Genomic DNA, 24,219 nt, shown 5'->3' with positions numbered 1-24,219 from the left:
TCCTGGCAGGCCAGGCTTGAGGTTGGAAGACTTTCAGCTGGATCCGGTTCCCTGCCCCAAACACCTCCCAGCCGTGGCCAAATCACATAGCCTCAGTTTCCTCATCTGACGAGATCCCTACCCGACCTGCCTTACAGGTTTAGGGTAAGATTTACAAGTGTGGTGATGTCTGGAAAGGCTCTGAACCTGAGGAACGTCCACATGGAGGTGAAGGTTCAGTAAATAACTATGTGGCCCGTGGCCCGAGGCCCGAGGGGGAAGGTACTCTGAGAGCACAGTGGCGGCGTGGAGGCCTAGCATCTTCGCCAGCCGAGTGTTTTCCAGATGTTGCCAGAGCCGGTGCAAGGGTTGCTATAGTCCCACTGCTGCCACTGCTTGGAGATTTAGACATACCAAGTTATTTTATTTATTTAACAAGCACTTAAGTAGCATTTGCTCTGCGCCACGACCTGTCCTTTCTAAACGCTTTCAGGTATGTGCTCATTTTATCCTCGTTGCAACGCTGAGGCTGTCCCCGTGGGCATGCTCACCTCCTGCAGAAGGATGTCAAGGCTCAGAGAGGTCAAGCAGCTGACACAGGGTCACACAGCCAGTAAGGAACGGGATCCACGCTTCCTCCTTTCGTCCCTTCTGCACGCTGCTCCTCTTGCCCCCATCAGGTGCGGCCGCAGGGTTCCTTATGTCCGTTCATCTCTCTCAGGGGCGTGAGGCTTAAACCTGGCGAGGAAGTCTCACGACTAGGTGTTCCCGGCTGGCTTGGTAGCTGCTGGGTCCTGGCTGAGGCTGGCAGCGGGACGAGGTGGGGAGAGGCTGCGGGATTAGGTCAGCCTGGGCACCAGCCAGCAATTTGCCACCGGGCTTCATCTGCACCTTGGGCCGTGAGCTGGAGCTTGGGGAGTACAGACGAGTAAGCGCTGGTGCCCCCATTTAAGGGGTTTACAGGATGGCCAGGGTGGGCCCGTGGCACTTTCCAGAAGGAGGGTCAGGGACGCTGAGTCCTAGCCGGTGCCGGCTGTCCTCCCTCAGAGACGCCGGACGAGTTGCTCTGCTCCTCCGGGCTCATCTGTGGACGGGGCCCCGTCTGTCCTGTCGCTGTCCCATGTGTGGGTAGGACGCCGGGGCCGAGCACCTGAACGGCCCAGCCAACTCACCTCTCCGCTGCCCAGAGTGGGAGGTGGCTCCCATCACCTAAGTCTTGGGTCCTCGGAAAAGGAGTTGACATCCCGTGATCACACACACGTGTGGCACTTAGCAGGCCCCCGTGGGGAAGGGCAGCGAAACGGATCCTCTTCCCGCCGTGTGACCCTTACGAGGCAGGTGAAGTCCCACAGCCAGCCCGTGGGAGGGCTCCGCAGGGCCGCCTGGCTGGCTTTCTTCTTCGCCTCCTCCGATGATTTGCAAAGACCACCCCGCCCCCCGCCCCGTTCCAGGGGCCCTCGTGCAGTCGTGGCGACTCTGAGGCAGAGCAGGCCTCTATGCGTCTGCCGGACGCGTCAATAGGTTTTAGTCCCTGCTGGTTCATCCTGAAGGCGGGTGTGGGGGGCAGGGGGCTCTACAGGCACACAAGTCAGCTGTCCTTTAAGAATATAAGAGACAGTCCCCGGCCTTCCTTCGCGGCCCAGGTCATCATCCGTGTGCCTGCGGTCCGCACGGCCCAAGCCCCGTCTGTCTCCAGGCCCTCGTCCTCTGCCGACAGGAGCCGCGTGTTTAATTGGGGGTGGCCCTGTGCCCCCTCCTTCTGCAGACGCGACAGCTGGGGCTGCAGAACGTGCTCCCCTCCCAACCTGAAGGTTGACACGTGTGGCTGGAGTCCCCCTCTTACCTTCGGCGTTGGTGGCTGGGGATGGGCAGCACTAGCTGGGGGGACAGGTGGCCGTGAGAACTGGTGTGGGCTAAACCCTAAACCCTTGACAGAACAACGTGACTGTGCCTTGGTGCTGTTTCCTTTTGACCTTCGCTTGGCCCAGCTCCCAAACTCACTTTAACTCAACCATGTGGACTCTAGGTTCCCTTGAGAATGTGAGACTAGGGGCGCCTGGGTGGCTGAGGGGTGGAGCATCTGCCTTCAGCTCAGGTTGTGATCTCGGGGTCCTGGGGTCTGCTTATGTCTCTGCCTCTCTCCGTGTGTCTGATGAAAAAATTTTTTAAAAAAAATCGGAGACTGAAATGACAGGAGCAGAGGTGCTGGGGAAGGCGAGCTGTGGGCCTGTCGTTCTGCTGGGCACGTCACACAACCTCCACGGTCCACCACGGTCGGCGCTTGCTGGTAGCTGTGGACTCGTGTGCCCCAGGTCACACAGCTGGGGACGGGCCTGGCTAAGACTCCAATGTGGGTTCACCCAAAGCCGTGGCCGTTAACCACAAAGTTAACCATGAAGTCCTGGCAGCTGCTCAGGGGACAGTATCCTTGAACCCAGCTCTGCAGGGTAAGTTAGATTTAGATAAGCAGGGAGGAAAAAGAAGGAAATCCTGGGCAAGGGAAGCCGCAAATACAGTCAGAAGCTGGGGTGAGGGAAGAAGTGCGGCATGGAACCGTGCCTACAGTGCAGGCTCCACAGGGCAGCGACCACGTTGTCCAGAGCCACCACTGTGTCCCCAATACCTAAGCGAGTGACCCGTGCATGGTGTGTGGGCAATCAGTATTTATTGCTCGAACATAGACCTACCCTATGATCCAGCAATTTCACTACTGGATGTTTACCCCCCCCCAAAAAAAATACAAAAAACACCCCACTAATTCAAAAGGATACATGCACGTTTATTGCAACGTTATTTGCACTAGCCGAACTACGGAAGCGGCCCAAGTGTCCATCGACCGATGGATGGATAAAGAAGACGTGATATATTGAGACAAGGGAATATTACTCAGCCATCAAAAAGAGTGAAATCTTGCCTTCTGCAATGACGCGGATGGAGCTAGAGAGCATTAGGCTGAGTGAAATCAGCCAGAGAGAGACAAATGCCACGTGATTTCACTCACGTGTGGAATGTAAGAAACAAAACAAGTGAGCAAAGGAAAAATAAAAGAGAGAGGGGGGCAAACCAAGAAATGGACTCTTAAGTATAGAGAACACCCTGACGGAGACCAGGGGAGACGTGGGAGGAGGGATGGGGAGACAGGTGCTGGGGGTTAAGGAGTGCCCCCGTCACGATGAGCACCGGGTGAGCCCTGGAAGGGCTGCATCCCTTTATTGTACACCTGAAGCTCCTATAAGGCCGTGTGTCAACTATACGGGCATTAGCATTTATAAAACACGAAAATAAAATCAGGAAAAAGAGGATTTATTGTGCGTATGAACCCACAGACCGTTGTCTTTCTCGGTAGACCTTGCGCCTCTCGAGGGCAGGGATTGTGTCTTAGAAATCTGTGGACGCTCCACAGCTCCCAGCGGTTGATAAATCGTGAACGTTCGGTAAATGTGTTCTGGTGGTGAACGGACGGCAGCTGAGGGCTGGGGAGACGTGCCTGAGTGAACAGGCATTGATGCTTTGGGAAACACCGAGTAAGACACGTGGGCTGGCACACTGAGGGCATAGCGCGGAAGGCCTGTAGTGCCGGGAGAAGTTGCTCTTGTGTTCTTTTTGGGGCACTAAAAAAAAAAAAAAAGCTGGTTCTTAATGCCCAGTGTTGCAGGGTCTACAGAAACGAGGCAGGGCCCAGATTTTGACTGGTGTTTATAGGAACTGGTGCTTATAGGACACGATCTTAGAGATCACTTCTCTATAGGATGCCCTTCGCTGCCTTCCCACTTCGGGGTAAGCACAGTGTCCCCATTGAAAGGAGACCCATAAAAACGTGCAAATGGGAGCTTGTAGGGTATGGGTTATGGCAGGGTCCCGGTGTTGCTTTTCTTTTTTAAGATGTTATTTGAGAGAGAGAGTGCACTCACGTGTGCATGATGGGGGCAGAGGCAGAAGGAGAAGCAAACTCCCCCCACTGAGTGGGGAGCCTGCTCTGGGGCCCGACCCCAGGACCCTGGGATCATGACCTAAGCCGAAGGCAGGTGCTTACCCGCCTGAGCCACCCAGGCGCCCGGGAGTTGTCTTTAAGATCGTGTGTCCGGAAAACCCCAGCCAACCTCCTGTAAGAAATGATCTGCTCAACCCTAAGGTTTTCAACAAAAGCTGCTCTCTCTCTCTTTTTCAGGTATTGGCTGCATTTGTGGTTTTAAGAAAGCCGGAGGGCCGGGACGCAGCCCTGGGAGCAGCCCTTCCCGTGGGCACTTGGAACCTTCTGGTCCAGAGGAGAAGCCGCCCCCTCACTCGGACCTATGACCCGCGGCTTCGCCCCCGGTCCGCCCACTGAGTTCCACGAGATGGGCTCCTTCCGCAGGCCCAGGCCGCGCTTCATGAGCTCCCCGGTCCTCAGCGATCTGCCCCGGTTCCAGGCAGCGCGGCAGGCTCTGCAGCTGAGCTCCAACTCGGCCTGGAACAGGTGAGGGCGCGGGGCTGAGCAGGGCCGGGCCTGGCCTAGCGTCTGCCCCTCCCGAGAGCTGTGTGGCAGCAGGTCGTGGCTGCGCGGCGGGCGGGTGACCGGGCGCACGTGTTCCCTGCAGAGCGCGTCCGCGGGCCTCCCTGGGGTAGACAGGAGGTGGGCACTGGGGGCCGCAGGGCTATGGGTCAGTGGGCCCGGAGTTTACGGTTACTGTCCTGCTCCATAGACTACTCGCGTACCCGGGGTTGGGGGGCGCATATAAGTAACCCTAAGTCCCCCGTGACCTCTTTGGGAAGATAAGACGTATCTGTGAAAAGCCAAGCGGGTGATACGAACCAGGGACTCTCAGTACCTGTGAGCCGCAGGCGGGAGGGAAAGGGGACCCCGTGCTTTTATACGGGGCCTGCCCAGTGTTTTGTACCCTGAACGTTGAGCAGGGGCTGCATCACACTGTGTCTTGCATCCCTGTGGGCTGCTGTTTTCCACATCTAGCAGTTACTCTTTTGGTGGAGTAAATACATCATTATTCTAAAGCATTTCTGGATTCTTTGTACTTTGGGTCATTTTGGATTTTCTCATGAATGCATCCCCTTAAAATGGGGATGAAGAGGGGGCTTGGACATGCTTTGCTGTGAATGGATCTGTGTTCTTTCTCTTCTTTCTTTCTTTCTTTCTTTCTTTCTTTCTTTCTTCTTTCTTTCTCTTTCTTCTTCCTTTCCTTTCCTTTCCTTTCCTTTCCTTTCCTTTCCTTTCCTTTCCTTTCCTTTCCTTTCCTTTCCTTTCCTTTCCACCTGGGTTCCTTGACAAAGACAGGATTGTAATCTGCTCCTTGCTGAAATATTGGGCTGGGGTCCCAGAGCGTGTAGAGTCCAGACTTAACTGTGGCCCCTCTATGGACCAACCCCCTGCAGCCCAGCCTGTACACCTCACAGGACGGGGAATAGAAGGGGCGAGAGGGGCGGGCCTCCCAAAGAAGGCATAAGGTGGGCAACAGATGCGTGAAAAAGTGCCCCCCGTCACTCGGCATCAGGGAAACCCAGATTGAAACCGCACAGAGATACCACCTCACACCATGAGAATGGGTAAAATTAACGAGGCAGGAAATGACGGATGTTGGCGAGGATGCGGAGAAAGGGGAGCCCTCCTGCACCACGGGTGGGAATGCGAGCTGGTGCAGCCACTCGGGAAACAGTGTGGAGCGTCCTCAAGGAGTTGAAAATAGAGCTACCCTATGACCCAGCAATTGCACTGCTGGGGATTTACCCCAAAGATACTGATGTAGTGATCCGAGGGGCACCTGCACCCCAATGTGTGTAGCAGCAAAGTCCTCAAAAGCCAAACTGTGGAAAGAACCCAGATGTCCGTCGACAGATGAAGGGATAAAGAGGATGTGGTCTGTATATTTATAATGGAATATGACTCAGCCATCAGAGAGATGAAGTCTTGCCATTTGCAACGATGTGGACGGAACCAGGGAATATGATGCTGAGCGAAATAAGAGAAAGACAATTACATGATTCCACTCATATGCGGAATTTAAGAAACAAAACAGAGGAGCATAGGGGAAGAGAGGAAAAAATAAAACAAGAGGAAATCAGAGAGGGAGACAAACCCTAAGAGACTCTTAATCACAGGAGACCAGCAGGGTTGCTGGACAGGAGGGCGGAAGGGGTAACTGGGTGATGGGCATCTAGGAGGGCACGTGGGGGGATGAGCCCTGGGTGTTCTAGAACACTGATGAGTCACCTCCCCCCCGAAACCAGTCGTACACTATATGTTAGTTAATTGAATTTAAATAAAATTTGGAAAAATGAAAAGGGAGGCTAGCCTCAGTGAAACTCTTCCAAGGTAATAGCAGACAGGGACCCCCTGAATGGGGGAACCCCAGGCACGGGCCCAGCGTCCTGTGGGCGGGTCCCACCCGGGCGGGTCCCACCCCCAGCCCCTGGTTAGTGCCACTTCCAGCGGGGCGGCCACCGGGCCGTGAGGAAGACCGGCTGGCCTCTGGCAATGCTGGGGGAGCAGGGCTGCTCTGGGTGCTCTTGCCTCGGTCTTCCCTTCTGTCCAAGGAGATGCTGGATTCCGGGGGTGGACACGGGGGCTCCCGGGCTCTTGCCCCCGCCTGCAGCCCTGAGCTCTCATGGACGTTGCCCCAGGCAGGCACATCCCCTGACCGGGCTCATTTCTGTTTCCTCCGTAGCGTCCAGACCGCCGTGATCAACGTCTTCAAAGGGGGTGGCCTGCAAAGCAACGAGCTCTATGCACTGAACGAAAACATCAGGTACGTGGACGGCGTGGCCAGGGGCCGTCCTCCCCCCGTGGGCCTGAGCTGGGCAGTGGGGCCACCCCCCTACCCCCTTGCCCTCCCACCCCTGGGAGTCTTAGCTTAAGGTCTTTGTCTGCTTGGCTCTTGGTGCTTCTGCCGACTTGACCTGGCTCCTATGGCTACTGAGTTCTGACACCCTTATCTGTGTAGACTTCTGACCCACGGAGGGGTCATCATGCATGTATTCTTGCGTAGAGTGCCTGTAGCAGGGGGGCCCCGGGGGGGGCAGAGGGATGATGTACTGCAGGTGTCCCACGTTCTGTACATGTGCATCGTGCCCCATGTAACCATCGGGGGCCGTGGGAGGTAAGATGGCCCTAGTGACCATGACCTTGGCGCGTATACCAACTTAAGTGACTTACCAATGTCTCTGTGCCTCAGTTTCTCTTTATGTGAAACAGGGATGGTGAAACGTGCCTCCTCCCAGAGGGATTCTTGTGAAGGTGTAAATTGAGTTGTCGTACAAATGACCTGTTAGGACAGGGCGTGCGCACGCGAGGTACTGGTGGCTCTCGTTACCGTCCATGCTGCTGCCGCCATCACTGTTAAGCGTTGGCGCTACAACCCTATAAGACGTGGCCTTCGAGGGGTTTGTTGGCTCCCAGAATCTTCCCAGCAGTATCAGCTTTTCAAGAATGTATTCACTCCTTCAGCAAATCTGTGAGAGCCTCGTTGTTGCCCAGGCACCGGAGGGGCAGCGCTGAGCCAAGACAGAGGTAGGCCCTGGCGCCCTGGGATTTAGTCAGTCAGGGAGATCGTCATTTGTCAACTAATCATACTCAGACACATAAAAGTGCCGCCGTGACAGCTGCTACGACACACCCGCCGTGATGATGACACGTCCATGTGACTCGATTTGGCCGAGGCCGGGGCGGGGGGTGGTGGGATATCCTGCTCGTGCTCTCTTCTGGACGATCAGTGGGAATGAACCAGGTGAGACTGCAGGTGCAAAGGTCCTGTGGTACAAATGAGCAAGAAACCAAGGAGAGGCCCACGTGCGTTGACTATCGGGGTGTGGGCGGGTAGTATGATCTGGCTTGTATCTTGGTGAAATGAGGGCAGAGAGGCCGGCAGGGCCGCCCAGAGCACCAGGATCTCCTGGGGACGGGAGGTTGTGCATCAGGCCTTTCGATGCTCTCCTGTGCTCCCCTGGGAAGTTGGAGCGTCCAGGCTAGAGACCCAACCCCCGAGTGGGCGGGACCATGAACAAGGCCATTATTTGGGGCCTGTTTATAGTTCTTGGCGCCCCGTGTGAAGGATCAGTGAGGCGTCTTAAGAGCTCTGCTCTCGTTAAGACCTTCAGGGCTCAGGAGGAAACTGAGGTGTGTTTGGATTCCTACCCAGGAGCTCAGATGTCACGTAATGGTTATACAAACGTGGGAGGGGACAACAGAGCTCGTCTAGCCCAGGGCCTCCTTTTACGGAGACGGAAACTGAGGCCCCGCGCAGTCGAGTGACAGGGGCAAAGCTGGGTCAGCCAACCCCTGAGTTGCAAGAGCTTGACTTAAGATCCTGGCCTCTCGGGGAGGGTTCTTCGACCCACTGTGGACGTATAAATAAATAACCCGGTGACTCAGGGATGTGCTCATTGTTCCTCACTTTGGGAGGCTGATCCTGAAATTGTACTTAACATCTTTGTTGGCGGGCAGCTGGGGGCCCCTGCCGATTCCTCCAGCCACGTAGCCCAGGGGTCGCGAACTCAGGACCTTCGGGGGCCCAGCGGGTCTTCTGAGTGGGTGAGGCCGGCCTGGGGGCACAGAGACGGGCGTGCACCCCCGGCTGAACGGGGATTGCCCTGGCGGGACAAGGACGCAGGGCCCGTGGCATGTCCACTTGTTTCTCGATCGGAAATGAAGGCTTTTATGTGAGATTTCCTGGCTTTTAAATGTTGATAAATAATTCGAATTCCGCCCCCCCCCCCAAACATTAGCACAGGTCAAACCAAACGCATCTGTGGGGCTGAACGCGGCCGACAGGCTGCCCGTTGACAAGAGGAGCCACAGTGAGCGCCAGGGCATCGCCAAGGGGGGCTGTCGTAGCGCCAAGGCCGCCTGGATGGAGGCTCCTGGGAACGCCCTGGGTACCCCTCGCACACATCGGCCCACTGGACCCGCCTCACAGCCCTGCGAGGCAGCCGGTGTCCTCGTAGTTTACCCATAAAATGGAGAATCAGAAAAATAAAATGACTCTCGTCCAAGGGCACCGAGCTATAGAAAAGGGTAGAGGCGGGACTTGAACCGCGGTCACCCAGCTATAGAAAAGGGTAGGGTCGGGACTCGAACCCCCGGCTGACTCAGACACCAGTATTCACTTGCCCAGGCTGCTGTAACCAGCCCCGCAGACTGGGTGACCTACACCGTAGATGTTTCTTTCTCATGGTTCTGGTTGCTGGGAAGTCTGAGGTCAAGGGGCCAGCAGATTCGGCTCCTGGGAGAGCCCGGTTCCTGGCGGCCCGCTCGTTGAGCCCTCACAGGGCCCCCCTTCTGTTTACAGGCTCTCCCATTTCTTCTGACAAGGTGGCTAAGCCCATCCCGAGGGCCCCGCCCTCATGACCCCATCGAGGCCTGATGACCTCCCGAAGGCCCCATCTCCAACGCCAGTGTGCTAGGAGCAGGGGGTGGCCTGGAACATAGGAGAGTGGCAGGGACACGGGTCCGTCCCCAGCGACACCTGCGCTCCCCGTACTGTATCGTAGGGTTAGAGGTCTTAGGCCAGAAGAAAGGTTGGTCTGATGGTCTTGGTCTTTGTCTTCTTCTCATGACGCCTCCGGAACCCCTGTTTCATGACGTGCTGTGCTTCCTAACGCCCGTCTGAGAAGCATGACACCCCCTCCCCGATTCCCCCTTCCAGTGTTCGGTCTGGGCTGGGGGGAGCAGTTTGCTGGCCGGTCCTTCCTATAGTTTCGAGGCACGTTCAGGCTGGTGGGAAACCTTTGTGGTCGGGGTTTGACACGGACCGCCCACGTGTGACTGGAGCCCAGGAGAAGTCAAAGCAGAGGTCCAGGTCCCCATGGTCTGGGCCTTTTCTGGGCGAGTGGCGAGAAGTGGAGACGGGTTTTCACGTCACGGACACTCAGAGCCTGTTTGAGAAGGCAGGACACCGGCTGGGCGGAGATGCATGACCCGGTCCCAAATGGACTACGGGAGCCGGCCCACCCCTGCACCCATGTCCGCCGGCGCCTGCGTGGCAAGCAGCACAATTGTCCCTTATTTCCGCAACCGGAATGCCTAGACGGGCCTGCCACTCTCTGGCTAACCTTCACATGGACGCTTGGGTTTTGATTTTCCTTTTCTTCTCTCTTTTGGAAGCAGGCCTGTAAACTTGACAGGGTTGAGGCATGCCCAGTGCAGGGAGAGGGGTGCAGGGGAGGGGGGGCAGGGGCACAGGACATAGGAACGTAGGGTAGAGAACGTGGAAGGAGACAGGACTGGTGATTGCTGAGCCCACTTGGCGATCAGTCCTGACAGGTCTTTGTGCCAGGAGGATCTGTGCCAGGTCCAGTAGAAATTTTTTTTTTGACTTGTTAAGAGAGTTGCATCCAGGGCACCCGGGTGGCTCAGTGGGTTAAGCATCTGCCTTCGGCTCAGGTCATGACCCCAGCGTCCTGGGATCAAGGCCCTGGGTTGGGCTCCCTGCTTAGTGGGAGAGTCTGCTTCTCCCTCTGCACCTCCCTGCTCGTGCTCACTCTCTCTCTCAAACAAATAAATAAATATTATTTTTTAATAGAAAGTAGTGTCCAGATTCAGAGAGGCTGGGACTCAAGATTGGCTGCGTGACCTTCGGCAAGGCACTTTGTTTTTCTCGGTCTCTGCTTTTCTAAAACGGGGGTGATCACAGCCTCCACCTCACGGTGGTCTGGAGCACTGAGATAATGCTAAACACGCCGTGAGTGCGGATCCGGTGCGTAGTAGATGTTGAGCATCGTCATTCTTAACGCTTGTGAAATGTGAGCGACAATGAAGCGATAACACGACCGGCGAGCACTGGGCAGTGTGGTGACTCACCCCACGGACGGTCTCGTGTAAAGATTCCTCCAGCGGTTGGGATGCGGTGAGCTCACCCCGAATGAGAGATGGTCCAGGACGGGGCTCCTCCGAGAAGGTTCTGGACTTGGAAGTTTGGGTGAGGAGCCAGCTGTTTCTCCTTTCCGCAGAGAAAAGAACGAGAGGAAATGACTCGGTTCTCCGTTCCACTCAAGCCAAACGGTAATAAACTTTGATGGATTGCCCACGTCCAGAATCGGAGCGTAGGGCGGTTTGCGCGGGTCGCCGCGGCCAGCCTTGGCCTTCTTGCCGACGGCGTGCCCGGGAAGCGTGAACTCATTTAAATATTATTGATGCAAAAAAGGTTGACCGGGAAGATGAAGGTTTCGTGTGACTAGGTGTCAGAATGCTGTCATCACAAGCCATTTGGTGACTTTGGCCATCGAAAATGAGCTCCGGCGTAAATTTTAGCAGGTAGGCCGCAGGGTAGCGGTGAGGAGGACCTTTGGGCGAGTTCAAAAACACGTTATTAGTAGATCAAGGGGAGGATGTGGAGGCCTTTTTTTTAAGAACAAATTCATCAGGAATGTCACACCTCCACGAAGCAGCACATTTCCCCCCCGAATAAGTCCAGGCACACGGTCAGTCGGCGTGAGGACCGCAAGTCAGAACTGCCTCCGACAGCAGGGCTCGCGTATTGTCATATCCCCAATGGCAAGAATATGACCCTTGAGGAGAGTGAGAGCCTTCTAGTGGGACCCGCACTCGTCACAGTCCACGACGCGGCCCGCCCGAAAATCCCACCTGTGCTGGCTGGTCCGGGGTGCCCTCTGGGTTTGCATTCCCTGTGGGGCACCGCCGTGGCTTTGAACACGCCGACGTGGCTGCAGTTCGGCAGCGGGGGGTATGTGCATGGGTCTGAGGTTTGAGTTGCGTGAGCTCTCCCGGGAACCAGAGTTCAGGCCTGACACCAGAGCACGTTCTTCTCGAACATTCCTTTCACCCAACCAGGCTGGTGATTTCGTGTGGGTACGAAGGGTTAGAGGAGTCTGTGAGACTCATGATTTACATTGATTGGCGCTTCTAAGAGCCCATGCACGTGCTTTCTTGCACTTCTTGGTTAGTTTGTGGGGTGGCGGGTGTGGAGGGAGCAGCCACTGGTCCCTGTGTTCATGCAGTCGGTGGATGCTTGCGGATGCTGGGCCAGATCCTGGGCTGGGTTTGGGAGAAGCCGTTGAGGTAGGTGGTTCTAGCTCTTGGGGAGCTGCCTGCAGAGAGAAAGAGCGGGGGTTGCAGGGGGCCCTGTGGGGTGTGATGGCACCAGGTCGGAGGGGGAATGCTAGCAGAGTGCAGGGCGCCAGGGGGGTGCCCAGGATGGGCTCATAATTGTCTAGGGGCAGGTGATACCTCAGCTGAAACCTGAAGGGTGAGCAGGAAAGGGTTGGGGGGGGAAGGGCAACTGAGGCCATAAGCTCCCTGCCACTCCTGTCTCCAGGCCCTCCCGCCCCTGATCCTCCCCAGGAGGACTTTTTTTTTTTCTCTCTCTCTGCAGAAATGAATGCTCAGAGGCGAGGTTTCCGGAAACCAGAGATGAGTTATCTGCAGCTGGCCCGGGGCAGGAAACTCACATTTTCCTTCTCTCTCCAACCACGCTGCTTCTGTTCTTGTCGGGAGGGAGGCGGCGGGGAGGAAACCCCAGAGATTTTCAAGGAAAGAGGAGGTTCCAAGAAACCGTGCTTGATCTTTGACGGCTCCGAGTTGAAACGCCCTCCTTCTGAGTCATGTGGCTGCCTGAGCCCCCCCCACCCCCCCATCCCAAAAGGGAAAATGCACCTCCGGTCTTCCCATCCCCGGGAGGGCATCTGTTGATGGCGGGGAGCCGGGATGACTCCCCCCGAGTAGTAGAGCGGCTTAGTAGCCAGGCTGGGATTTGAACCCGAGCCTCCCGTGTTCTTAAACACGTAGCAGGTAGGCGGCCAGGGTCACACAGAGCCCACATTGTCCAAGTCCAGGCCCGACGGCCCGGGGCTTCGATCAGCTTCCCGATGCTGGCTGGTGAGCAGGGCCTGGGCTCCTGAGGCCCCTGCTGTGGGAGGGCTCAGGGCGAGGTCTCTCTTGGGCCCAGGGCTCTGCCTGAGTCCCCGCGGGTCCTGGTGTCCACCCCAGGTGAACACGCACGCGTGGCTCTGGGGGCGGGAAGAGTAGGGAGAGGGAAGTGGCAACTCGGAAACTTCTGGGGCTGGCCCGTGTGGTGGTGGCTGGCCTGCACAGTGTTTAGAAATGTGGATATCTCCCGTAAAACTCCAGGCCTCTCTGGAAAGTTCACGTTGGGCAACACAGGATGTGCAGTCAGGCCCAGAACAGGGGGCGCCAAGGCCCGGCTGCTGGTTTCAGGGGAGCGTGCTACGGCCTCTGCTGTCCAGGCCGGCCCACTGCCCTCACCCGCCTCACCTACCTGCCCCTGTGAGGTCCGCCTCATCTTGAGTGACAACCTACATGTCTGGCCCTGGCCAAGGCTTGAGCATGAGCCTCCTCATCTGCGAGATGGGTGGATTCCTCCACCCACGGAGGCAGCGGAGGACTAGCGGGGCTGCGGGCCAGCTGCCTGGCGGCGTGCATGCGATGGGACGAGGAGGTCGGCGCTCCCGGCTGGCTCCCAGTGGAGCACGTGGCCCTTGATCTTGGGGATTGTAAGTTCAAGCCCCATGTTGGGTGCAGAGATTACATAAAAATAAAATCTTAGGGCAGCCCGGGTAGCTCAGTGGTTGAGTGTCTGCCTTTAGCCCAGGGCCTGATCCTGGAGACCCCAGATCAAGTCCCACGTCGGGCTCCTGCAGGGAGCCTGTTTCTCCTTCTGCCTGTGTCTCTGCCTCTCTCTCTCTGTCTCTCATGAATAAATAAATAAAATCTTAAAAAAAAATTTTTTAAATTGGATCTTAAAAAAAAAAGGTCAGTGGAAGCTCTTTTTGGGTTTCCTCCATCTTTTTTTTTACCATCCCCACCGTCACCCACTGGGGTGCAGGAAAGCAAGAGGTGTGGGGATCCTAGCATTCTCCCTGGGTCATGGACACCACTCGATGTGGCCCAACTAAACGGACCCCAAGAGGGACGGGGCATGTCCATGCACGTGCTTCAAGAGGCCACCTCCTTAAGCTATGTCCTGTTGCAGGAACGAGGGAGGTGACCTTTGAAGGATTTAGTGATCAGGGTGGAGGGGGACTGACCAGCTTACAGTATCAGGAACGGGGCCTGGATCGTGAGGAGGGCGGGTTGGGTCCAGCTGAGGCGCCAGGTTGGAGGGCCTGAGTGCCCGCGGCAGCCCCTGGTTGCCCGATGACAACCAGGCAATATTTAATGACTCCTCTGACTGTTGGCAAAACACAAGCCCCGTGACACCCGTCCCCAAACTGCTTCAAATCCCCTGGGATTTTGCTGCTTTGGGTCTTTCCCCCTGTGCCAGGGAGACCATAGCTTGTTCCCGAGGTGGTCTCTGTCCCTCTTCTAGGCCGCCCCTGTGCCCTCTGCCCCCCACCCCACCCCCGGCGGTCCCCATGCCTCCCCATTGGGTGGGATCCAGCTCTGGCAGGGCCTTGTTTACTTTCAAGGCTGCAGAAGTGGGAAGTTGAGTTGACAAGACAGTGAGGGGCGAGATGGCGGGTCTGTGTAATAACAGGAAATCTTGTCATCTGGGGTGGTGTCTCGCCCAGTCAGCCTGGGGAGGGGGGCGGGGGAGTAGGGGTGACATAACACAGACCAGTGAGTGGTTCCCCATTTTTTCCCCCATGGTGGCCTTTCTGGCTGAACCTTGTGCCCCGTTTCCCTTTTGGGTTGTTGGATCCACATGCGCGTTCCCTTGCCATGATGCCTGGGCCCCCACTTCCTTCATCCAGATCCCTGGCTGCTGCTGGTGCTGGTGCTGGTGCTGGTGCTGCTGGTGCTGGTGCTAGTGCTGGTGGTGCTGGTGGTGATGCTGGTGCTGGTGGTGCTGGTGCTGGTGGTCATGGTCAGCAGCAGGGTTCTATCTGCAGATGACACCTGGTGAGGAGGCCCAGTATGTGAAGCAGGAGAAGCTGGAACCTCAGCCAAGCCACCTGTCCCCCCAAGTCTGACCCCCCCCATCCTTCCTCTTTACCCTTCCACCGTTGAGGTCTGGCCCCCTTCCTGAGTCTCACCAGGGTTTGGGAAGAGGCTGGGCCGGCTGCCCTTTTAAGAAGATGCTGGGAAGCCGTGGACTCAAGGGCTTGGGAGTGTGGGCTGGGGGTCTGCAGCCCTGGGCAGCACGCACCTGCCCAACCTTGTGGGGGCCAGGGCTGCTCTGGGAGCCAACCGGTCGAGGATGAACTCCCTTAGCCCGTGTAGTAAGTCCGCAGGGCAGTATCCTCGCTACTGCGGAGCTCCGGCTGGGGAACAGGTGTAAGGAACTCACCTGAATCATTACAGACAATGGGCTTCAGCCCCCCGCCCGCCCCCAGGCCCTTAAGCTCTGTGAGGTGCCACCCCTCACCCCCGCCACAGGACCCCCGCCCCGTCCTGTGCTCACCACTCGCCCTCCCCTCCGTGGTGACCTCTGGGGGTCGGCTTCCCGGTGTACAACAGGCAGAGACATTACTACCATCTGAGGGCTTAAAGGAGGAAACACATGTTGGGTATGTCGCAGACGACGGTGCCTGGCGCCTAGTAAGCGCTTAATAAACTTCCAGCCATGGCGGGGGCGGGGGGGCAGGAATCATCCAGCTCCACCCTAGGAGCAATGTATTCCTTATTTTTATTTATTTGTTCCAATAAGTAATTGCATTCCTGCTTTCAGAGGAAAACACCCTAGGGGGAGGTGGAAAAAGTGGAAGGGGAGCTGCCCAATTCTTAGCGCCCGGGCTTGGCCAGGACAGGTGTCCCAGGGATTGGCGATGAGAGTTTTCATCTCTTTTGCATCTAGGGAACCACACACCACAGGCTGGTGAATTCTGAGGTCATTCCTCCTGCTTCGCTCCTCTTTCTCGTGCTTTGCAAACCAAACTTACAAAGTCCGTGAGGAAGGTTACAGGGTGAGCTGTCCCGAGGTGTGTGAGTTTGGGCCTACACACCTCTAACGCCATGATGCTTTATTCTCTGTTCTTTTTTGGAGGAGACGGTGCCCCTGTGCCTCACGAGACCCTGGCCCCCGGGGTGGGAAGAAATCACTGCCCAGGCTCTGCTCATCCCTCCTCCTAGCAGCCAGCACCGTGTCTGACACATAGCAGGTGTTCAGGAAATGCCTGTGACTCAGCGAACGGGCTCGTGGATCTCTATCCTCTCTGTGTTGCTCTGGAGGGAAGCTACTGCCGAGTTCCCCCTGGAGATGGTGTTTCAAGACAGAGACGTGGAAAATCCCTCTTTCTCTCAGTTCAGCTAAGATCATGGTTTTCAGAAGTACCCTTTCCTTGTAAACCAAGTGCAAGGCGAGTAAACACCAAGTATAGAAACAGGTTGGAGATTTTGCGGTATGACTCAGCGGCAGTCTGCGCCCCGATGGCTGGGCCAGCTCTGACCTCCTCCCCACTTTCCTCTCTGAGTTGAGTTCTCAGGCTGCCAGGCTGAGGTGCATTGGGGTAGGCCAGTTCTGGGGCCTTGATGGGATTCGTCGTGACCTAGGGCCACCTGCTTTCTGACATTGCTACCTCGCTGGGAACGTGACCCTGGAATTCCTTCCTGGGTGCAAACCATCTAAACCCTGGTGGTGGTTCTTGTTAAATAAATTTAAAAAATTTTTAAAGATTTTTTTTATATTTTATTTTTATTTATTTTATTTTATATTTTTAATATTTTAAAATATGTGTCTGCTGTGTTCAGAAATTTTGACCCCATAAGGTATGTACCATGAAGAATTGAGTATATGTCAGGAATATATATATGGAAAAGCAGCCGGGGACACTCCATAATTTATAGGAGACCCACACAGCGGGGCTCTGTGTCTCCTCCTAACTTGAAGGACTAAAGTCTGCTAAAATGTTTCATTGCCCTACTTAACTTCCAGCAAGGATTTCAGCTTTCTCCAGCTCCTTACTTGGGGGGGATGGAGAGGAGGAGCCAAAACCCGGCGTGTTTGTATATACTTTTTAGGATGCACACATGCGCCGTGTGTTTCAACTATTTCAGTTCACAGGGCCTGTGGGAAACCAAATCACGCAGCCGTTGCAGAACAGTAAGTTAAAAGAGCAGATGTGACACCTGAGTGAATTGGTACTCTGTAAATAAAAATATAAAAAAAAATTTCTTTTAATTAAAAAAAATGAAAATACATATTCTTATTTTTCTCTTGTCTTTTCACAGGGTAGCATATGATACACACTGTTCGGCGTCTTGCTTTTTTTTTTTTCACTTAATATAACCTAGATCTTTACGTATCATTAGAGTCCCCCCCCCCTTTTTTTAAACCATTGCATAGAATTCCATTGTATGAATGGACCATTAATTTTTGGTGAGCACTTTACTGGTGCACATTTGTGTTGATTCCCATATTCTGCTGCAGCAAAAACTCTGTGTGTATACGTGTGTGTGGTGACCTTGTGTAACACATCGCATGCTCAGAAGGAGGACAGGTTTTGTCGGGGACAGAGCAGCTTACTGAATGCCCCCCCCCCCCGCTCCACCCCAGAGCAACAGGATGTTGACCTAAGTGACCCGATGGGGTCTGTTCCGTTCGGCTGAGTCTACATAACCATACCTCGCGGACAGGGCCTTGACCTCAGGATGGAAGGAAAGGACAAACGTCTGGTTCTCTTCTCATACCCGGTCATAAATCGTCCTTTATGCGTCAAGTACAGAAAGTAGATCATTGTGCAGATTCCCGCGTCTGGCTCCTGCTCCGTGAAGGACTGAGGATCCCCCTCCGTGTGGTGCAAGCATCTCCCCGAGTCCTCTGCTCACAACCCCCACCCCCCGCCCCGCATCACCATTGCTCCTGGTACAGCTGCTTCCAGCTTCCATCCTTTTCTGCTGCGCCCTGGTCTTGGTGCCTGTGTCAAGTCAGCTCTTTAGCCTCTGCTCCTCCCCCAAGCTTGGTCTTCCTGTGACGCCCCGCAGAATCCTGGCCGTGGCTGTGGCCGTGGCTTGCTGGTACCCAGTGGTGCTGTACCTTCTCCCTGTAGGCCGCAGCCCCCCGGCCTCCCCGGATGGGTGGGGGGCACATGTTTCTTGGATCCCCCCGTTGGGAAGCCTCGTGACACTCCCGGAGTGCCGCTGTGAGGAGTCCCCAGGCAGTCACCACCCGTCTGACCCTGTCCAGTCTCAGTCAATGATGCGCACGTAGAGGCGCACTTAGAAGGGCACATAGAGCCCTCCTCCGCTGGGCTGCAGACAGTTTTCCATAGCAGCTGACCTTGAAGGACTACCTTGCCACTGGCCTCTTTCTCCGTTTTATGAAGCATCTTCATGAGCACAGTGTTGCCCAGCGTGGATGCCTCAGGTCACCTCTGGAAAGAGCCCATCGCTTGGCGTCAGTCCCTCAGCATGGTGAGTGCCCAAGAAGTGCTTGGGTAGCTCTGTTCGTAGTAGCTCATTATTATCAGGACTTGTCTTTGCTTCCTTGGGGGAAGCTTGGCTTCTTCACCTAGGGTTTCGGGGCTTCCCAGTGGCCGTGAAGACCATGCTGGCAGGTGTTTCTCCCTCCAGCAGTCAGAAGCGGCCTCCCTGACTCTTCCTGTTCGAAAGCCTCCATCTGGGGCTGCCCACTAGGTTTCTGTTTTCTAAGAGATGCTTCTGGCCTCCAAGGCTCCTGCCCACGGCCTGCTGACTGAGGCAGGCTCCCTGGCCCCTCGCCAGACCCGCCCACACCTGGCCGAGCTGCTGGGTTGTGTTCATGGGATGGCCTTCCAGGAGCCTGCCATGCCGTCTGTCGGACCTCAAAATGCACTGTCCACCACAGGCACGTTTTCTGTCGTGGGAAAAGGAAGGTCTTTTCCGAGGTCGACATGTGTTTGCAGCTTTCCGGGGGTCTTTCTGACACAAGGATTTAGATCATGGATGGTCTTTCTTCTTCCTTTGCACTCCTATTGCACCTATGATCTGCACATACCTCAGCGTAACTTCCCGTTTCTCCCAGAACGACATGTGGGAACACGTTCTTGGGGTGTGTGCGTGGGGAGGGGGGTTGTCAGAAGCCTGAGCGTTTGTTCCTTAATGACCATGATGGGTGGGATGGGTCAATGAAATCATTTGAAGTTGTGAAGAATGTACCCCCCTCCCTTAGGGAACTCACCGGATTTGGGGAGCCAGTTATTCTTGTTTCTAGCTTCCTCACCCTCGTTTGGATTAAAGAAAGAGCAGTAGGGCAGCCCCATGACTTGTCACAGGGAGAAGGGGGTCTGGTGCTAATACCTCTATCTTTAAAAGTCTTTGTAGCTCTGAAGGCTCTGAAAGTGTCTTGCGAGTGTCTTTATTAGCATGCTATCGATCCACACTGCCAAGGCCTCATCTGTTTCTTTGCTTCTGTGTGTGTGGTGCCAGCGCAATGTCTGGCACAAAAAGGACAGCTCGATGATAAATGTTTGTTGCTGGATAAATAAAATCTGTTTTCCCGGGTGCAGTACCCTTTGAAGGACTTCCTTGGGGCTGGGTGGTAAGACCACCCAAGCCATGGCACCAGGTCCCAAGTCCTTGGGACCACCCAAGCCATGGCACCAGGTCCCAAGTCCTTGGGACCACCCAAGCCATGGCACCAGGTTGAATATCCCAATGGATTTGGAGGAGAGACAGGGTGGGAGCGTGGGGAGAGATGTTGAAAGTGCAGACGGCCTGGGTTTGAGTCTTAACTCTGCCACTGGCTTGCTCCATTTCTGAGCCTCCGTTTGTTTCTTTATCTGCACACGAGGGACAGTAATTGCCCTCCCCTCGCACATCCTTTACAATCTTCGGTCGAAGAATGTGTGAAAAAACAGGTGTTTAAAATCATAAAGTCTACAAATATGGAGGATTACAAAATTATGTTCTTTCTCTTCTTTGCTCTTCTTCTTCTTCTGCTTCTGCTTCTTCTTCTTCCTTCTACTTCCTTTTCCTTCGCCTTCGCCTTCTCCTTCTCCTTCTCCTTCTTCTCATGAAGCCTGGCTTGCCTCTACAACTCTATTAGAATCTCCTATGGCTGGGTCATGATCTCAGAGTTGTGAGATCAAACCCCACATCAGGCTCAGTGCTGGGCGTGGAACCTGCTTAAGATTCTCTCTCCCTCTCCCTCTGTCCCTTCCCCTGCTTGCTTGCATTTTCTTTCTCTCTCTCTCTCTCAAAAACAACAACAACAAAAAATCTCCTGTGCCTGCCTGGATCCCCCTGTAGGATTTCCACTGGCCGAATTCCCTAATAGCTTTTGTGCAGAGGTATTGCTAGAGCCTAGCACACGCCCTTCTTAGACCTGGCCTTGGTGCCTCAGCCATTGGTGAGTGCGCCATCATCATCCTGTGTCTGTGACCTGGACGCCGGGACCTGTACCATCAAGGGCTGCTTGACGGTGTTTCTCTCTCCCCAGGAGGCTGCTGAAGAGTGAACTTGGATCATTCATTACAGACTATTTCCAGGTAAGCTGCGTGGGTCTGAGCACCTGTCATCACAGTGTACGTGGATACGTGTACCTAAAGGGACGGCCAATACTGTACACCTGGGCGTTCCTTCGACATCCAGAAGCATGGATACTGAGTCCCTGATATGTGCAGGGCCATTGTGGTCCCTCCTTTTATAGGGATTACGGTCTTGGGCAGCAGTTCTCAGGCTTCCTTTATACTCTTAAAAATGACCACTCATTTGGGTCATCTCTGTCTTCACCATATGGGAAATAACTTAAACCTGAGAAATTTAAAATATTTAGTTCATTTACATAGTAAACCTAGGACACATTAGCCTAAACATGCATTTTTTAGTGTGAAAAATAACTTTTTTGGAATAAAAAAAAAGAAAATAGAAGAGCGGCATTGTTTTCTCTTTGCACATCTCTGCACTGTCTGGCCCCAGAGAAGATCGCCGGATCCTCAGATCCCTTCCCCATTCAGGCTTTTGTGATATTGCACATCATGTAGCCTCTGGGAAATTGCATGGGGCACTCACGGAAGATGCAAGGAGAGAAGGGCAAAGCCTCTCTCACAGGACCCCACACGTTCCCTCCCTCCCCCGTGGATGGCATCTACTTCACTGTAACTGCGCATACCCATCAGCCACAGTATTTCTTGTTGCTAAGCCTCCTGGCCTGTTTTGTTAAAGATGATGGGATCAGGGGATCTGAGGTCCCTCCTGCCCAAACACTGTTGTTATAGAGCTGCTGAATTCAAGTTCCGGGCTCCCTGGGAAGATGGTCGCTCATCCACGGACACAGGTGGTTTCCCAGACTGTAACCACAGGCACATGGTGGGGGGATGGCACGCAGGCCATGGGGATATGTTATTTGACCAAGTAGGGGAGTGGGTGACACTTCAGTGACGTCAGAGTTCCCCTCTTTTTGCTTACTAGCTGAGTGGCCCCGGGCCTCGTTGTCCCCATCTGTAAAAGGGGAACAAAAATATGACCTACCTTCAAGGTCATTGTATGGCTTCTGTGAAGTCACACGTGTAAAGCACTGAGCACATAGTGTGTGGGGAGGGAGGTGGGGGGACGGAGTGGGGAGTGGTCAAGCCATGGTCCCTAAAGCCAGGCTGCCCGGGTTCAGTGCCCAGTTTGGTCACTTACTAGCTGTGTGCCCTCGAGCACGCTGCCTTCCCTCTCTGTGTTTCAGTTTTCTGTTCTATAAAAACAGGGCTGATAGGACCTTATCTTGATAAGGTTGCCGTGAGGACTAAATAGGTGATTATTTGTCGAGTGTTCAGAACGGTGAGGAGCATGGAGGAAGACGGAGTAATGCGGTCATTAAATTTGTATGTGTGCATATTTGTCATTGTAAAGTGTCACCCATCCCTTTTAATGGGAAAGTAATATAAAAACATAAAACATCTTGGTTTTTTGGTTGCCGATGTTACTGCATCTCCAAGGGGAACATTCTTTTAAGACAGCTTAAAGAGTTTTTAGGTCTTAAAAACAACACAGTCATTCTTCTTTTTCTTACTAAGATTCGGGAAGCTTAAACTTTTATGTGCACTTTTTTTTAAGATTTTATTTATTCATGAAAGTCACAGAGAGGCAGAGACACAGGCAGAGGGAGAAGCAGGCTCCATGCAGGGGGCTCGATGCAGGACTCGATCCCAGGACCCCAGGGTCACGACCTGGGCCGAAGGCAGGCGCTCAACCGCTGAGCCACCCAGGTGCCCCTTATGTGCACTTTTAAAGAATGACAGCTGTCAGTCCTCTAACACACACGCACACACATGCACAGAGCAGAAAGTGGCCACTATAAATCTGGATTGAGCAAGATCCAACAGGAACTCGGAATTCAGTTGGCTCAGATGTCTCAGCTGCTTGGAAGAAACCCTCTATCTGGGGAGAGACGAACGTAAAGATTAAGAAAGAGGTAATTAGTGACAAATGTGAATCATCTCAGCTGCCCCTGACTCAAAGATCTCTCTTGTCCTCAGCTTCTTCTCTTGCCGTCTGTAGTGACTGACTTTTAAATCCAACTCCAGAGATGTGGTTTTTCAATCAGTCCTGGAGAAACCTGCCAGGCTGGCCGCCTTCCTTGTTGACATTTAAAATAGACAGTTTGGTGTGGTTTCAATTGGGTTTTAAATGTCAGTTGTCTTTTGGCACGGGGTGGGGGGCGCTTACCCCTAGGATGGGTGGAGAAGGGCGCTGGGGTGGGGACTTGTTTATCTGGGAAGCCCTGAGGTTTTTGGGGGTGGTTAATGCTGCTTACAAAGCATGCCAAACACTTAACTAATAACCACACATCATTTTTCTATCAAGAGCTTAACCAGAGAAAACTGCCTGGTGAATAGCGAGTCTCTTTCTGGGGGTGTGGGGTGGGCACTGGTTTTCACAGTTTTGAATCTGGGTTTTTCCTTAGTGTAAGGTGCTAGACTGGAGAGAAAGCTACCCTGGACGCTATTTAAATGCAGGCTTTAAGTTTCATGTAGGTGGGGAGCCCTTTTTCAAATTAAAAAAAAAAAAGCTGTTTGGTCACCCAGTCGCTGGAAAGTACCTGGCATATGGTAGATGCTCAGTAAAGTTTCTTGGGAGAGAGGGAGGGGCTGTCTACCGCAGATACATGGGCTGACTTTAGGTGGTACAGGCCGTCCGTTAAACAACACCAGCCTTCGCGGCTGGAAAGTACTTCCCTTCCTTTCCCTTTAACGCTTCTGATTGTGCCAGGAAGAGCCTTGGTTTGCACCACTGTGTCTTTTACACTTCTGCGGGACTTGGCCATCTTCCTTGTTTCAGGAAGACAGGGCAGGCCTCAAATTTAGTGTCTCCAGCTAGGGACACTACTTAGGATTTCGTAATTTTTAAAATTTTTTTGCATTGAGTTAGTGGTTGAGTTACATTTTTTTTAAGAGACTCTATCTATTCATGAGAGACACAGAGAGGGAGACAGAGGCAGAGGGAGAAGCAGGCTCCCTGCAGGGAGCCTGATGTGGGATCCCTGGGATCACGCCCTGAGCCAAAGGCAGAGGCTCAACAGCTGAGCCACCCAGGTGCCCCGAGCTACATGCTATTTATGGCAAATGATGCTGCTCTAGTTTCATTTTTAAACATATTTATGTTTTAAAAGGTGGATTGATTTAAGGAAAATAATATGCAAAGAATAATAGTTTAGGTGGCCCTGGCTGTGGCCAAATGGTGAAGGTGGTTCAAGAGAGACTCGGGTTTGGAAAGCCCCTGTGCTAGGTACCCCTCGAAAATGGGCTGGTTCCAAAGCCATGCAAAGTAGAACTCTCCATGAGGGAGGATGGAGGGGAGGAGGGGAACCCAGGAGGGAGGCTTATGGAGGCCAGCCTTCATGGTCACCTGGCAAGGTATTTTGAAGAAGCAAACTCTGAAGGGGCTCGAGGAGGGACATTCCTCCAGCAAGGAGGAGGGAGGAAGGTCCAGAGACAAATAAACAGAAGCCCGGGGGTGGACAGGCAAGACCCCAAAGCCATGGATGTGGCTGTTGGGAAAGATGATGAATGGGCCCTTTGGGCGCAGGGCTCCTCTAGGTGGAGGATCAGATGGCCGCCTGCTGGCCGCCTGCACTCACCAGCAGGCTCCCGTCTCCCGGGACCCAGACCCCAACCCTATTTTGTTGCAAAGCCTTCCCTGTGACTCCGCTTTTGAAAGTGAATGTTCTCATCCTGTAGCTTTAAAGAATGAGTCATGAAAGAGTATCTTCAGGGAAGAATAATGAAAATGACCCGAGGTGAAGGCAGAGGGGAAGCAGGTGGAAAAACCGTGCTTATCTTGTGTCTGCACACACGGAAGACGGGCCGTTTGAGCTGCAGAAACGCAGAGAGGTTTCCGGGAGACACTGGCCCCCAAAATCCGACATTTCCAATATTGAATTTTCTTTTTCTCTCTGTTTTGAATTGCACCTGGGAAGGAGACCTGGGGTCTCC

At 54.2% G+C, this 24,219-nt stretch overlaps 1 protein-coding gene across 13 annotated transcripts in view; it reads left to right on the top strand.

Moving 5' to 3' along the window:
* PRR5L (proline rich 5 like) overlaps positions 1-24,219 on the top strand; it is a 79,579-nt gene that overhangs the window by 15,498 nt on the left and 39,862 nt on the right. For 10 of the 13 annotated variants that reach the window (XM_055300900.1, XM_055300902.1, XM_055300897.1 and 7 more), the window contains 3 exons: positions 4,148-4,435; positions 6,636-6,716; positions 20,238-20,286. In XM_055300900.1, coding sequence (XP_055156875.1) covers positions 4,272-4,435; positions 6,636-6,716; positions 20,238-20,286 — 294 coding nt within the window. In that variant the 5' untranslated portion in view covers positions 4,148-4,271. Of the gene's footprint in view, positions 1-472; positions 660-4,147; positions 4,436-6,635; positions 6,717-18,144; positions 18,233-20,237; positions 20,287-24,219 lie in introns of those variants that run through there. The other 3 variants (XM_055300896.1, XM_055300891.1, XM_055300901.1) reach the window with 3 other exon arrangements.

Source organism: Nyctereutes procyonoides, unplaced genomic scaffold, assembly GCF_905146905.1.
Source record: "Nyctereutes procyonoides isolate TBG_1078 unplaced genomic scaffold, NYPRO_anot_genome, whole genome shotgun sequence".
Lineage (NCBI taxonomy): Eukaryota > Metazoa > Chordata > Mammalia > Carnivora > Canidae > Nyctereutes > Nyctereutes procyonoides.
Note: the sequence above shows the minus strand (reverse complement) of the source record. Positions and strands in the feature narration are given on the sequence as shown.